The sequence below is a fragment of the Oncorhynchus kisutch genome, linkage group LG27, assembly GCF_002021735.2.
Source record: "Oncorhynchus kisutch isolate 150728-3 linkage group LG27, Okis_V2, whole genome shotgun sequence".
Lineage (NCBI taxonomy): Eukaryota > Metazoa > Chordata > Actinopteri > Salmoniformes > Salmonidae > Oncorhynchus > Oncorhynchus kisutch.
In genome coordinates, this window is record NC_034200.2 from 28,137,849 (window position 1) to 28,152,285 (window position 14,437).

Sequence of the window (14,437 nt, forward strand, 5' to 3'; positions counted from 1 at the left end):
TAAATGCAGAAGACACATTTCAGTTGAATACATTCATTTGGACAACTGACTAGGTATTTCCCTTTCCCTGTATGGAAAATGGTTGTTGAAAAATCGTTGTGAATAGTTAAATCTGTCCAGTTATCTAATAGAAGTTAACTGCTTAACGTTACCCTGAATTGTGAATTTCTCTGAATGTTGCCTCTTGTCGAGATCAGTGGTGCCTTCATAGTACTTTGCCTGGTTGGAAAGATACAAGAAAATCTCAGTGGGATACCATTGAAGTGCAAGCTACATACAAACAGAAAGCTACAATAATAGTTACAGTAGCTAGCTAACGTTAGCTAAATAAAACTATTTTAGCTAACGTTAGCTGGGGGGGGGACACTTTTTGGCAGTGGGACATGACAGGCCCTTGACCACTAGAGGGGCACCCAGTAAAAAAAAAATTGCTCTGGGCCACTGAAAAGGCTAGAGCTGGCCACACACACACATTAATGAACCCACAGCTCCTCTCTCCCTGTCAGACGTCTGGTGTTTCCTGCCATGGTCACCTTGATCATCTCAACCCTTACCTTCCCCCCTGGGTTTGGACAGTTCATGGCTGGACAGGTCAGTAGTTCAATTTTTTAAATATCTGTGCCTGTTAACAACAATGTATGATACACCTTTCAAAGTATTGGAACAGGGATGCATCTCAATTGTCTAAAGCAGCCTCTTCTCCTCGTGGAGGCTACTTCATTTTCTCTGTGAAAGGGAAGGAGATAAGGAAAGGAAGCCAAAGGAAGCCAATTTAAGCTATTGAGATTGATACAGTATATGCCAATCCTAACAGTTGTCTCTCCTTGTCTCCTCAGCTGACGCAGCATGAGTCACTAGTGGCGTTGTTGGACAACCGCACGTGGTCTCGCCAGGGTGTTGCCGAGGAGTTTGACTACATCAGCCACTCCCACGCCTGGAAACACCCCCAGGTCAATGTCTTCATCACTCTCATCTTCTTCATTGTGATGAAGGTACGTGTGTGTTTTAAACTAGAGAGAGTTTTTGTGTGTGGGTTTGGGAGAAGCGAGTCAGATTTGTTTGTGATTGTGTTGGTGTGAAAATTAGGATACTATGCCTCTATTCTGTGTTTATTTTCAGTTTCCTCTTGTACACTTCTGACTTTCTTTCTCTCTAGTTCTGGATGTCTGCAGTAGCTACCACCATGCCTGTACCATGTGGGGCCTTCATGCCAGTTTTCCTCATTGGTAAGTAACTTGCTGTGTGTGAGAACCTGTAAAAAAAACACCTGTATGTTTACAAACAATATATTTGTGTGATGTGCAGGTGCAGCATTTGGGCGTCTGGTAGGCGAGACCATGGCAGTCATGTTCCCTGATGGCATCCATGCCGATGGCAGTGTCTATCCCATAGTGCCTGGTGGCTATGCTGTTGTGGGTGAGTAATGGGTGTCTCCGTATCACACTTCACCAGTTGCATTAAAAATAATGCATTTTCTTAACCTTTAGGCTCCATTACGGCTCTAACGTGTCTGCTTATCACTGAAACCAAACGTGAGACTGAGCTTCTCCATAGGCTCCATATTGGCTCTCTGTTCTCTGAAGTGATCGAAACTACAGGCTGGTGTGATGCCCAAGCTATTTTCAATTGTGCCATCTTATTGAATGTGACTGATGAATGAATTCTGCTACGATAGAGAAGTCAGCAGGTTTTGGGGTGTAATAAAAACAAATGTGGTCCTCATTGATTTTCTTGTTTAGTGGGCCATGAGCGGTACATGACCTTGAACAATTCATTAAACATTTGACCTGAAATACTTGTTGGCTAAATGTGACTATTGAATTCACAAATCACTAGCTTGTGTTTTCATTTGTTGTGTTGTTTAGAACAGTGAAGATAACAAATACACATTAAAACATCTGAGGGATAGGCGTCCCGTCAACGGGACCATTCTAAATCCTGCAGCTCCTTGTCACAATTGCTGATTCTAGAGAAACGACAAATGTCGGTACATATAAGAGTCTTAAAGCTTAAATTCTTGTTAATATAACTGCACTGTCCAATTTACAGTAGCTATTACTGAGAAAAACTGCCATGCTATTGTTTGTGGAGAGCTCCTAACAACGAAACACTTTTCACAGCGATAGGTTTGATAAATTCACATCTGAAGGTGAAATGGGTACTTACATTCTGAAATCTTACTCTGATTTATCATTCAAAGTGTCCCAGAGATATGAAGTGTCCTTTTGTTAGATAAAATCCTTTTTCATATCCTAAAAAGGTCCATATAGCATGCACGATCGAATTTGTATTTCCACTCGTTCAATTTTCAAAGAAAGGAATCTGTGAAAATCTAACCCTAAACGTTGTTTCAACCAGTCAAATCACGTTCATATTTATTCCTCAGAGATCCTAGAACATAACCAGACTTCACTATATGATTAGGGGTGTAGTATATCTTATAGGACACCAAATTTGGTCAAAGAGCGACGCGGTTTTCACTTGATCGACTGTAACTGTCAAATAAGCACCAATCGGGGTCAAACAAAGCTAGCTAGATAGCCAATGAGCTGGGCTTTACGGGAGTATCCGGAAACCCCGTATCTGTCGCAAAGTGTAGCTGCTAACCTTGTACGACAGCCAGCCTTTTCCTTTTGGACAAAAATTAAGAATATGGAGCGTTATGAAGTTATGAAAACTGGGTGTTTTGCAAATGTTGAACTTATAATATGGCTACTAATACTGGAAAAGCTAAATCAAAGTCCAAGTACACAGATTTGACGATATTCTTGCAGAAAAATGTAATGTGAATGTAAATGTCTTCTTCACGATTTGCCCAAATGTACCTGCCTGACTTCACACTAAATGTCACGTAGTGTGCTCATACTTCAAGTTCTGTTTGCACAGACACTGCTACCATCTTGTGGACACCAGCATAATTACAACCAGAGTGATGGCTAGGTGTGGGAACTTTGTTGCATTTCAAAGATGGTGGAAGAGAAAAAAAAAGTTATCTTTGTATTTTCTTCTACCAGAGCTATTATTTTACATTCTACATTCAATTCACATTTCCACAAACATCAAAGTAGTTCTGTTGAGGTAGGTTCCTTGTCAATCATTTGCTTATTGGTGAAATCAGCAATCAGACAATATCTTTAAGTAAATCAATCATTAATTTATTTATGCAATTGCAGACAGAAGTTGACAACGGGAACATAGCATGCATGTTTCCGAGTAAGTTTGCTCCCCACCTAAGGGCACAACTGATTTTATACATGTGATCACTCCCTAGTGATATGATCACCTACGTCAATGTAGGTGTGTACCAATAAGTTGAGCTTACCTTATAAGGCAACCTAGTACAGTAGCTTCTCTGAATGTATTAGGATTGTCCACTGTCACACAAGATCAAAATGTCAAAACCAGACAGTGGTTCTGTCTCTTTATCTAGTTTCGGTCGGACTCAAACCTAGACTGCAAGCACACTCTCACACCAGCCAGGGCTTAACCACAAAGACTGATATAGATAGCTTGTGCAACGTATAGTGGCAGAGTGGCAGAGAGACGCATAGCAACAGTATCTTATTATAAGGCCTACAGCAAAACATATGAATCTTAAGGTCCCCTTAATCAATAATGGGCAGTGTCTTTAAGACCCACCACCTACAGTTCTTTTCAAATGGTACCAAGAATATGAAAATCCTTGAGCTACAGGCAGTTAGATTTGGGTATGTCATTTTAGGCGAAAATTTGATAAAGAATTACTAGCCTATTCAACCTCTCTTTCGTATCGTCTGAGATCCCCAAAGATTGGATAGCTCTTCAAAGGGGGAGGCACTCTAGACCCAAACTGTTATAGACCTAAATCCATCCTGCCCTGTCTTTCTAAAATCTTCTAAAGCCAAGTTAATAAACAGATCAGCGACCATTTCGAATCCCACCGTACATTCTCCACTATGCAATCTGGTTTCCGAGCTGGTCATGGGTGCACCTCAGCAACGCTCAAGGTCAGAAACGATATCATAACAGCCATCAATAAAAGACAGTACTGTGCAGCCGTCTTCCTCAACCTGGCCAAGGCTTTCGAATCAATCACCGCATTCTTATGGGCAGACTCAAAGACTCAAATGACTGCCTCGCTTGGTTCACCAACTACTTCTCAGAAAGAGTTCAGTGTGTCAAATCGGAGGGCCTGTTGTCCCCGACCTCTGGCAGTCTCTATGAGGGTGCCACAGGGTTCAATTCTCGGGCCGACTCTCTTCTCTGAATTTATCAATGATGTCGCTCTTGCTGCTGGTGATTCTCTGATCCACCTGTACGCAGACGACACCCTTCTGTATACATCTGGCCCTTCTTTGAACACTGTGCTAACAAACATCAAAACAAGCTTCAACGCCATACAACACTCCTTCCGTGGCCTCCAACTTCTTTTAAATGCTAGTAAAACTAAGTGCAGGCTCTTCAACCGATTTCTGCCCGCACCCTCCCGCCCGACTAGCATCACTGCTCTGTACGGTTCTGACCTATAATATGTGGACAACTACAAATACCTAGGTGTCTGGTTAGACTGTAAACTCTCCTTCCAGACTCACATTAAGCATCTCCAATCCGAAATTAAATGTCGAATCGGCTTCCTATTTCACAACAAAACCTCCTTCACTCATGCTGCCAAATAAACCCCCGTAAAACTGACTATCCTACTGATCCTTGACTTCAGCAATGTCATTTACAAAATAGCCTCCAACACTCTACTCAGCAAACTGGATGTAGTCTATCACAGTGCCATCCGTTTGATCACCAAAGCCCCATATACTACCCACCACTGTGACCTGTATGCTCTCGTTGGCTGGCCCTCACTACATATCCGTCGCCAAACGCATTGGTTCCAGGTCATCTATAAGTCTTTGCTAGGTAAAGCCCCGCCTTATCTCAGCTCACTGGTCACCATAGCAACACCCATCCGTAGCACGCACTCCAGCAGGTATATTGCACTGGTCATCCCCAAAGCCAACCATTCCTTTGGCCGCCTTTCCTTCCAGTTCTCTGCTGCCAATGGCTGGAACGAATTGCAAAAATCTCTGAAGCTGGAGTCTTATATCTCCCTCTCTAACTTTAAGCATCAGCTGTCAGAGCAGCTTACCGATCACTGTTCCTGTACACAGCCAATCTGTAAATAGCATTCCCAACTACCTCATCCCCATATTATTACTTGCCCTCTTGCACCCCAGTATCTCTACCTGCACATCTATCACTCCAGTATTATGCTAAATTGTAATTATTTCGCCTCCTATAGCTTATTTATTGCCTACCTCCCTAATCTTCTACATTTGCACACACTGTACATAGATGTTTCTATTTTTCTTTTATTTTGTGTTATTGACTGTACGTTTGTTTATGTGTTGTTTTTGTCGCACTGCTTTGCTTTACCTTGGCCAGGTCGCAGTTGTAAATGAGAACATGTTCTCAATTGGGCCTACCTGGTTAAATCAATAAAATAAAAAAATGGGAACAGGATGCAGCTCAATTTCAAATCTCATCGCAAAGGGTCTTAATACTTATGTAAATAAGGTATTTCTGTTTATTTTTTTAATACATTTGCAAAAGATGTATAAAAACACGTTTTCTTTTTGTCATTATGGGGTCGTTTGTATAGATTGCTGAAGATGTATTTTTATTTAATCCGTTGAAAACACAGGATTGCATCGAGGATCTGGGGAGGGGTACCAAAACATTTCTTAAATGGAAGAAGTTTGGAACCACCAAGGCTCTTCCTAGAGCTGGCCGCCCGGCCAAACTGAGCAATCAGGGGAGAATGGCCTTGATCAAGGAGGTGACCAAGAACCCGATGGTCACTCTGACAGAGCTCTAGAGTTCCTCTATGGAGATGGGAGAAACTTCCAAAAGGACAACCATCTCTGCAGCACTCCACCTATCAGTCCTTTATGGTAGAGTGGCAAGACGGAAGCCACTCCTCAGTAAAAGGCACATGACAGCCTGGTTGGAGTTTGCCAAAAGGCACCTAAAGACTCTCAGACCATGAGAAACAAGATTCTCTGGTCTGATGAAACCAAGATTGAACTCTTTGGCCTGAATGCCAAGTGTCACATCTGGAGGAAACCTGGCACCATCCCTGCGGTGAAGCATGGTGGTGCCAGCATCACGCTATGGGATGTTTTTCAGCGGCAGGGACTGGGAGACTAGTCAGGATCGAGGCAAAGATGAACTGAGCAAAGTACAGAGAGATCCTTGATTAAAACCTGATCCAGAGCGCTCAGGACCTCAGACAGGACAACGACCCTAGGCACATAGCCATGACAATGCAGGAGTGGCTTCGGGACAAGTCTCTGAATGTCCTGGAGTGGCCCAGTCAGAGCCCGGACTTGAACCCGATCGAACATCTCTGGAGAGACCTGAAAATAGCTGTGCAGCAACACTCCCCATCCAACCTGACAGAGCTTGAGAGGATCTGCAGAGAAAAATGGAAGGAAATCCCCAAATACAGGGGTGCCAAGCTTGTAGCGTCATACCCAAGAAGACTCAATGCTGTAATCAATGCCAAAGGTGCTTCAACAAAGTACTGAGTAAAGGGTCTGAATACTTACTTAAATGTGATATTTCAGTTTTTTTATTTGCCTATAAATGTGCAAAAATGTCAAAACTATTTTTGCTTTGTCATTATGGGGTATTGTGTATAGATTGATGAGGGGAAAAAACTATTTAATCAATTTTAGAATAAGGCTATAACATTACAAAATGTGGAAAATGTCAAGGGGTCTGAACTTTCCGAAGACACTGTATGTCTAGGGAGGCTGTGGAAAGCAAAAAGATAAATGTCGCTTTCCACCACATTAGACGATAAAATCCATATTCATCTTCATCATTATCATCCAGACTCTCTGTATCCCTCCTCCCCAGGTGCGGCAGCGTTGTCGGGGGCTGTGACTCACACAGTGTCGACGGCAGTCATCGTGTTTGAGCTGACGGGTCAGATCAGCCACATCCTGCCGGTGATGATAGCGGTGATCTTGGCCAACGCCGTAGCCCAGTCCCTCCAGCCCTCGCTGTATGACTCTATCATCAGGATCAAGAAACTACCCTACCTCCCTGAGCTTGGTATGGGGCACCACGAGTGAGTCTCTGTCCATCTGTTCGTGTCTCAATCTCCCTCACTTTATATTATACTCCCTATATTCTTTGTTCTCTTTTTTTTCCAACTTTCTTCCAGACATTTCATTCTTACCCTACTCCCCTCTTCTCCTCCTCTCCTCCTTCAGGAAGTATAACGTCCGTGTGGAGGACATCATGGTTAGAGATGTGCGTTACATCACTCTCTCCTCCTCCTATCGAGATGTACAGGAGGTCCTGCTGATTGGACAGCTCAAAACACTGGCCCTGGTCGAGTCCAGGGGTAAGGATGTGTGTATAGTCTGCTATAATTTCAAGATGCATCCTTCCTCCATTACACGTAGTCATTCTCTACTGCTTTCCTTTTTCTCTCCCACGTCTTCCAGATTTTTGACTTTCTGTCCTATTCCATCTCTTCTGTACTCTGCTTAGTACTCTCCCTTACTGTTTCCTCTTTTTCTCCCCTTTCCCCGGTCTTCTCTCCCTTATTATCCTTTGCTATTTTCTCTCCCATTTTCCTCTCTCTTTCTTTTCCCCTCTTTATCATCCTATCCCTCTCACCCCTCCCTCTCTCCCTCTTTCTCTCTGTCCTCCAGATTCTATGATCCTGTTGGGTTCTATAGAGCGCTCTCAGCTCCAGTCACTCCTGTCCCTCCAGCTGGGTCCATCGCGCAGGCTAGACCACCTCCGGAGGCACGCCAAGGACAATGACACACATACACTGGACACACACACACACCTGTCCAACCTGGGCACCATGGACAATCCCCTAAGCCCACCCTGCACACACACACATTCCAACAGCACCAGTAACAGCGCACGCTATGGGGTCCGCTTCGTGGTGAGTGTAGCGGAGGTGAGTCGGACTCACGCTCGCGTGATGAGGTAGCACTGCCTGCGACTTAAAGTCACTGTCATCCTCGAGGGTGGAGGGGTAGGTAGGGAAGCTATGTTTAAAGTTCATTGCACATAATGTGTGGATAGGTGTTGGGACTTACATTGGCTGCAGTAAATGCGTGAGTTAAGTAAGTGTTTTACGGTGTATTACAGAGTGTGGGCTGGTTTGGTATGTTTGGTAAAGGACATCTGTGAAGGTTGTCTGATTTCAGTATGAAATCAAATGTTATTGGTCACATACACATATTTAGCAGATGTTATTGCAGGTGTAGTGAAATGAAATGAAGATGAGTAAAGAAGTATGTGAACATTATTAAAGTGACTAGTGTTCCATTATTAAAGTGGCCAGTGATTCCACGTCTATGTATATAGGGCAGCAGCCTCTAAGATCAGGGTTGAGTAACCGGGTTGGTAGCCAGCTAGTGGTGGCTATTTAACAGTTTGATGGCCTTAATATAGAAGCTGTTATTCAGTCTCTCAATTCCAACTTTGATGCATCTGTACTGACTTCGCTTTCTGGTTGATAACGGGGTGAACAGGCTGTGGCTTGGGTGTGTGATGTCCTTGATCTTTTTGGCCTTCCTGTGACATTGGGTGCTGTAGATGTCCTGGAGGACAGGCAGTGTGCCCTCTGTGATGCGTTGGGCAGACTGCACCACCCTCTTGAGAGCCCTGCGGTTGCGGGTGGTGCAGTCGCCGTACCAGGCGGGGATACAGCCCGACAGGAGGCTCTCAATTGTGCATCTGTAAAAGTTTGTGAGGGTCTTAGGGGCCAAGCTAAATTTCTTCAGCCTCCTGAGGTTGAAGAGACACTGTTGCACCTTCTTCACCACACTCTGTGTGGATGGACCATTTCAGATTGTCAGTGATGTGTACGCCGAGGAACTTGAAGCTTTTCACCTTCTCCACTGCTGTCCCTTCGATATTGATAGGGGTGTGCTCCCTCTGCTGTTTCTTGAAGTCCACGATCAGCTCTTTAATTTTGTTGACATTGAGGGAGAGGTTATTTTCCTGGCACCACTCCACTAGGGCCCTTACCTCCTCCCTGTAGGCTGTCTCGTCATTGTTGTTATTCAGGCCTACTACTGTTGTGCAGTTTGCAAACTTGATGATTGAGTTGGAGGCGTGTTTGGCCACGCAGTCATGGGTGAACAGGGAGTACAGGAGGGGGCTGAGCACTCACCCTTGTGGGACCCCTGTGTTGAGGATCAGCGGGAACAGGGAGTACAGGAGGGAGCTGAGCACTCACCCTTGTGGGACCCCTGTGTTGAGGATCAGCGGGGTGGAGATGTTGTTTCCTACCTTCAGCCCGTCAGGAACTCCAGGAGCCAGTTTCACAGGGCGTAGTTCAGGCCCAAGGTCACGAGCTTAATGATGAGCTTGGAGAGTACTATGGTGTTGAAGGCTGAGTTATAGTCAATGACCAGCATTCTTACATAGGTATTCCTCTTGTCCAGATGGGATAGGGAAGTGTGCAGTGCAATGGCATCGTCTGTTTCTCTATTGAGGCGGTAAGCAAATTGAAGTGGGTCTAGGGTGTCAGGGAAGGTGGAGGTGATCCTTAACTAGCCTCTCAAAGCACTTCATGATGACAGAAGTGAGTGCTAGTCATTCAGTTCAGTTACCTTTGTTCTTTTTTTTACCCCCTTTTTTTCTCCCCAATTTTGTGGTATCCAATTGGTAGTTACAGTCTTATCTCATATCTGAAACTCCCGTACGGACTCGGGAGAGGCGACGGTAGAGAGTCGTGCGTCCTCTGAAACACAACCCAACCAAGCCACACTGCTTCTTGACAATGTCCACTTAACCTGGAAGCTAGCCGCACCAATGTGTCAGAGGAAACACTGTACACCTGGTGACCTTGTCAGCGTGCACTGTGCCCGGCCTGTCACAGGAGTCGCTAGTGCACGATGGGACAAGGACATCCCTGCCGGCTAAACCCTCCCCTCACCAGGACGACGGGGGGTCAATTGTGCGCCACCCCAGGGGTCTCCCGGTCGCGGCCGGCTGTGACAGAGCCTGGACTCGAACCCAGAATCTCTAGTGACACAGCTAGCACTGCGATGCAGTGCCTTAGACCACCGTGCCATTCAGGTGGACATCTTGAAGCAAGTGGGGACAGCAGACTGGGATCACGTTGGCCACAGAAAACGAGAGCCCACATTCCTTGGGGGAGGGCCGCATTGGTGGCACCGTGTTATCCTTAAAGCAGACAAAGAAGATGTTTGGCTTGTCCGGGAGCAAGACTTCGGTGTCCGCAATGTGGATGGTTTTCCCTTTGTAATCCGTGATTGCCTGTAGGCCCTGCAGCATACGTCTCATGTCTGAGCTGTTGAATTGTGACTTCACTTTGTCTCTGTGCTGACGTTTTGCCATATTCCCAGTAATCTTGCCATGGTTAAATGCGATGGTTTGCGCTTTCAGTTTTGTGTGAATGCTGCCATCTATCCATGGTTTCTGGTTTGGGTAGGTTTTAATAATCACAGTTGGAACAACTTCCCCTATACACTTCCTAAAGAACTCAGTCACCGTGTCCGTGTATACATCAATGTTATTCTCAGAGGCTACCCGGAACATATCCCAGTCTGTGATATCAAAACAATCTTGAAGCATGGATTCTGATTGGTCAGACCAGCATTGAGAAGACCTTAGCATGGGTACTTCCTGTTTGAGTTTCTGCCTATAGGAAGGGAGGAGCAAAATGGAGTTGTGATCTGATTTGCCGAGAGGGAGGGCTTGGGAGGCCTTGTAGGCATCTCAAAAGGGGGAGTAGCAATGGTCAATGGACAACAGTCAATGTGTTGATAGAATTTCGATAGCGTTTTCCTCAAATTTTCTTTGTTAAAATCGACATGAACAATAAATGCCGCCTCAGGATATGTGGTTTCCAGTTCGCATAAAGTCGAGTGTAGTTCCTTGATGACCGTTGTGGTATCGGCTTGAGGGGGAATATGAACGGCTGTGACTATAACCGAAGAGAATTCTTTTTGATTGTGAGGTATTCTAGATTGGGTGAACAAAAGGACTTGAGTCTCTGTGTGTTATCACAATCAAGCAATCAAATCAAATCAATGTTTATTTGTTACTTGTGCCGAATACTGGGCTCATAGAAATGTCTGGGTGGCGTATAGAAATGTCTGGGCGTATAGAAATGTCTGGGCTTATAGAAATGTCTGGGTGTATAGAAATGTCTGGGCTTATAGAAATGTCTGGGTGTATAGAAATGTCTGGGCGTATAGAAATGTCTGGGCTTATAGAAATGTCTGGGTGTATAGAAATGTCTGGGTGTATAGAAATGTCTGGGTGTATAGAAATGTCTGGGCGTATATAAATGTCTGGGCTCATAGAAATGTCTGGGCGTATAGAAATGTCTGGGCGTATAGAAATGTCTGGGCGTATAGAAATGCCTGGGCGTATAGAAATGTCTGGGCGTATAGAAATGTCTGGGCGTATAGAAATGTCTGGGTGTATAGAAATGTCTGGGCGTATAGAAATGTCTGGGCTTATAGAAATGTCTGGGTGTATATAAATGTCTGGGCTCATATAAATGTCTGGGTGTATAGAAATGTCTGGGCGTATAGAAATGTCTGGGCGTATAGAAATGTCTGGGCGTATAGAAATGTCTGGGCGTATAGAAATGTCTGGGCTTATAAGAACACTTACTTCAGTGAGGTGAGTTTTAAAAGCATGATACAATTTGGTGATAAGTGTTTGATGTGATCTTAGATTGCATTTGCATTGATGTCAGAGTAGTTTGAGGGACAATACAGTGCTGAGTACCAGACCATTAGGACCTGATGGTCATTAGCCAGTTGGGTGAGTGCATAAGAGGAGATTACCGTGACTCAACGGTCACGTGGAATTTGATTGTGGTCTTGACTCATGAATGCAGCTGTGGCGGTAATACGGTAACCGCAACAGCCCTAATCATGTCTCTCTATCTAGATCTCAACAGAGGAGTCCTCCTTCAGCCAAGCTGTGTCCGTCTCTCAGCTGCCACTCAAGTCGGCTATGAAAACTGTCCCTACTACTCACAACACAGAGGCAACCAACAGTATGCACACTCTCTCAATTAATAGAGACACGCTGACTCCGTCTCCTCTCTCAGGCTCTCAGCAGACCCTCTCCTGTGGTGACCCTGAAAGAGAGCTACTCGAGGTGTGTGTGCGTGTGTGTGCGTGTCTATTCTTGTATCCTCATATGCTACCTCAACCTCTACTTTCTCCTCAGAGAATCTTAATGTTGTCCTAACATTGTGCTAATGATGTGTTTGCTACTCCCTTCCCTCCCTGACTGTAAGAGCCTGGCAGAGCTGGAGGCTCCTGAAGGCAGGGGGCCCAAACGCGTCAGGATCTCCATGGCGGCGGTAAGACTGCCACCCTTCTTAGAGACAGTTGCTAAGTAACCGTTGCCTAGCGACCTAGCATTGAGCAAGTGACCGATCCAAATCATTTTGAGTACTTCTACCAACCCAAAATATACTGTAGCTTCATAGCACTTGCGAGAGAGAGAGGGAGAGACAGACGGAGAGACAGAGAGAGAGGGAATGAGTAATGAAGGGAGAGATTGGTGTAGGAAAGGTGAGAAAGCGAGGGAGAGAAGGAGAGTTGACCGAACCTGAGTTGAAACCGGAGTCATTTTAGTGATTCATCTGATTATTTAGCCAAAAAGCTCAATCAACAGTGAGTAGTTACAGGGGCAGAAGCATGCACTTCTGAATGTGGTTATGTGTTAGGTGTTGTTGTTTGTTATGTGTTAATTTTTCATTGTCGTATGCAGTGGTGGTATGTTAGTTAAGGAAATATTGTATATTTGTGCGTGTGCTGGTTCCGCATGTATGTATGCTGGTGTAACTTAGATATAGTTAGAGGATGCAACATTGTATCTGTCCCATTTGTGGTGTCTGTGACAGCATGGGCAGTGCAATTGAAGTCATCTCCAAAGAGCTCGCCAGCTTGTAGTCCTGGCCATTCCTATGGGGAAATGAATGGGGAAAGAATGGGGTTTTATGATATACGCCGAAAAGAAGGCCTGAGGTTAGGCTTAGGAGATCTTATACGTTTGGTGATCAAATTTTATTAGTCACATGCTCTGAATACAACAGGTGTAGACCTTACAGTGAAATGCTTACTTACGAGCCCCTAACCGACAGTGCAGTTTCAAAAAATATGGATAAAAGTAACAAGTAAATAAAGAGGAGCAGTATATATATATATACAGTTGAAGTCGGAAGTTTACATACACTTTAGCCAAATACATTTAAACTCAGTTTTTGACAATTCCTGATTCCTAGTAAAATTTTTCCTTAGGTCAGTTAGGATCACCACTTTATTTTTACAATGTGAAATGTCAGAATAATAGTAGAGAGAATGATTTATTTCAGCTTTTATTTCTTTCATCACATTCCCAGTGGGTCAGAAGTTTACATACACTCAATTAGTATTTTGTAGCATTGCCTTTAAATAGTTTAACTTGGGTCAAACGTTTCAGGTAGCCTTCCACAATTTTCCCACAATAAGTTGGGTAAATTTTGGCCCATTCCTCCTGACAGAGCTGGTGTAACTGAGTCAGGTTTGTAGGCCTCCTTGCTCGCACACACTTTTTCAGTTCTGCCCACAATTTTTCTAAAGGATTGAGGTCAGGGCTTTGTTATGGCCACTCCAATACCTTGACTTTGTTGTCCTTAATCCATTTTGCCACAACTTTGGAAGTATGCTTGGGGTCATTGTCCATTTGGAAGACCCATTTGCGACCAAGCTTTAACTTGGTCGCAAATGTCTTGTCTTGAGATGTTGCTTCAATATATTCACATACTTTTCCATCCTCATGATGCCCTCTATTTTGTGAAGTGCGCCAGTCCCTCCTGCAGTAAATGACCCCCACAACATGATGCTGCCACCCCCATGCTTCACAGGTGTGATGGTGTTTTTCGGCTTGCAAGCCTCCCCCTTTTTCCTCCAAAAATAACAATGGTCATTATGGCCAAATAGTTCTATTTTTGTTTCATCAGACTTGAGGACATTTCTCCAAAAAGTACAGTCTTTGTCCCCATGTGCAGTTGCAAACCGTAGTCTGGCTTTTTTATGGCAGTTTTGGAGCAGTGGCTTCTTCCTTGCTGAGTGGCCTTTCAGGTTATGTCGATATAGAACTCGTTTTACTTTGGATATAGATACTTTTGTACCTGTTTCCTCCAGCATCTTCACAAGGTATATTGCTGTTGTTCTGGGATCGATTTTCACTTTTCACACCAAAGTACGTTCATCTCTAGGAGACAGAACGTGTCTCCTTCCTGAGCGGTATGACGGCTGCGTGGTTCCATGGTGTTTATACTTGGGCACTACTGTTTGTACAGATGAACGTGGTACCTTCAGGCATTTGGAAATTGCTCCCAAGGATGAACCAGACTTGTGGAGGTCTACAATATTTTTTCTGAGGT

At 44.4% G+C, this 14,437-nt stretch overlaps 1 protein-coding gene across 1 annotated transcript in view; it reads left to right on the top strand.

The window, feature by feature from the left end:
• Nucleotides 1-14,437, top strand: part of LOC109871808 (chloride channel protein 2-like) — a 112,101-nt gene that overhangs the window by 92,514 nt on the left and 5,150 nt on the right. Inside the window, exons 12-20 of the mRNA XM_031807330.1 lie at nucleotides 507-591; nucleotides 837-992; nucleotides 1,157-1,226; nucleotides 1,306-1,416; nucleotides 6,895-7,108; nucleotides 7,254-7,387; nucleotides 7,701-7,945; nucleotides 11,947-12,159; nucleotides 12,302-12,367. Coding sequence (XP_031663190.1) covers nucleotides 507-591; nucleotides 837-992; nucleotides 1,157-1,226; nucleotides 1,306-1,416; nucleotides 6,895-7,108; nucleotides 7,254-7,387; nucleotides 7,701-7,945; nucleotides 11,947-12,159; nucleotides 12,302-12,367 — 1,294 coding nt within the window. The remainder of the gene's footprint in view (nucleotides 1-506; nucleotides 592-836; nucleotides 993-1,156; nucleotides 1,227-1,305; nucleotides 1,417-6,894; nucleotides 7,109-7,253; nucleotides 7,388-7,700; nucleotides 7,946-11,946; nucleotides 12,160-12,301; nucleotides 12,368-14,437) is intronic.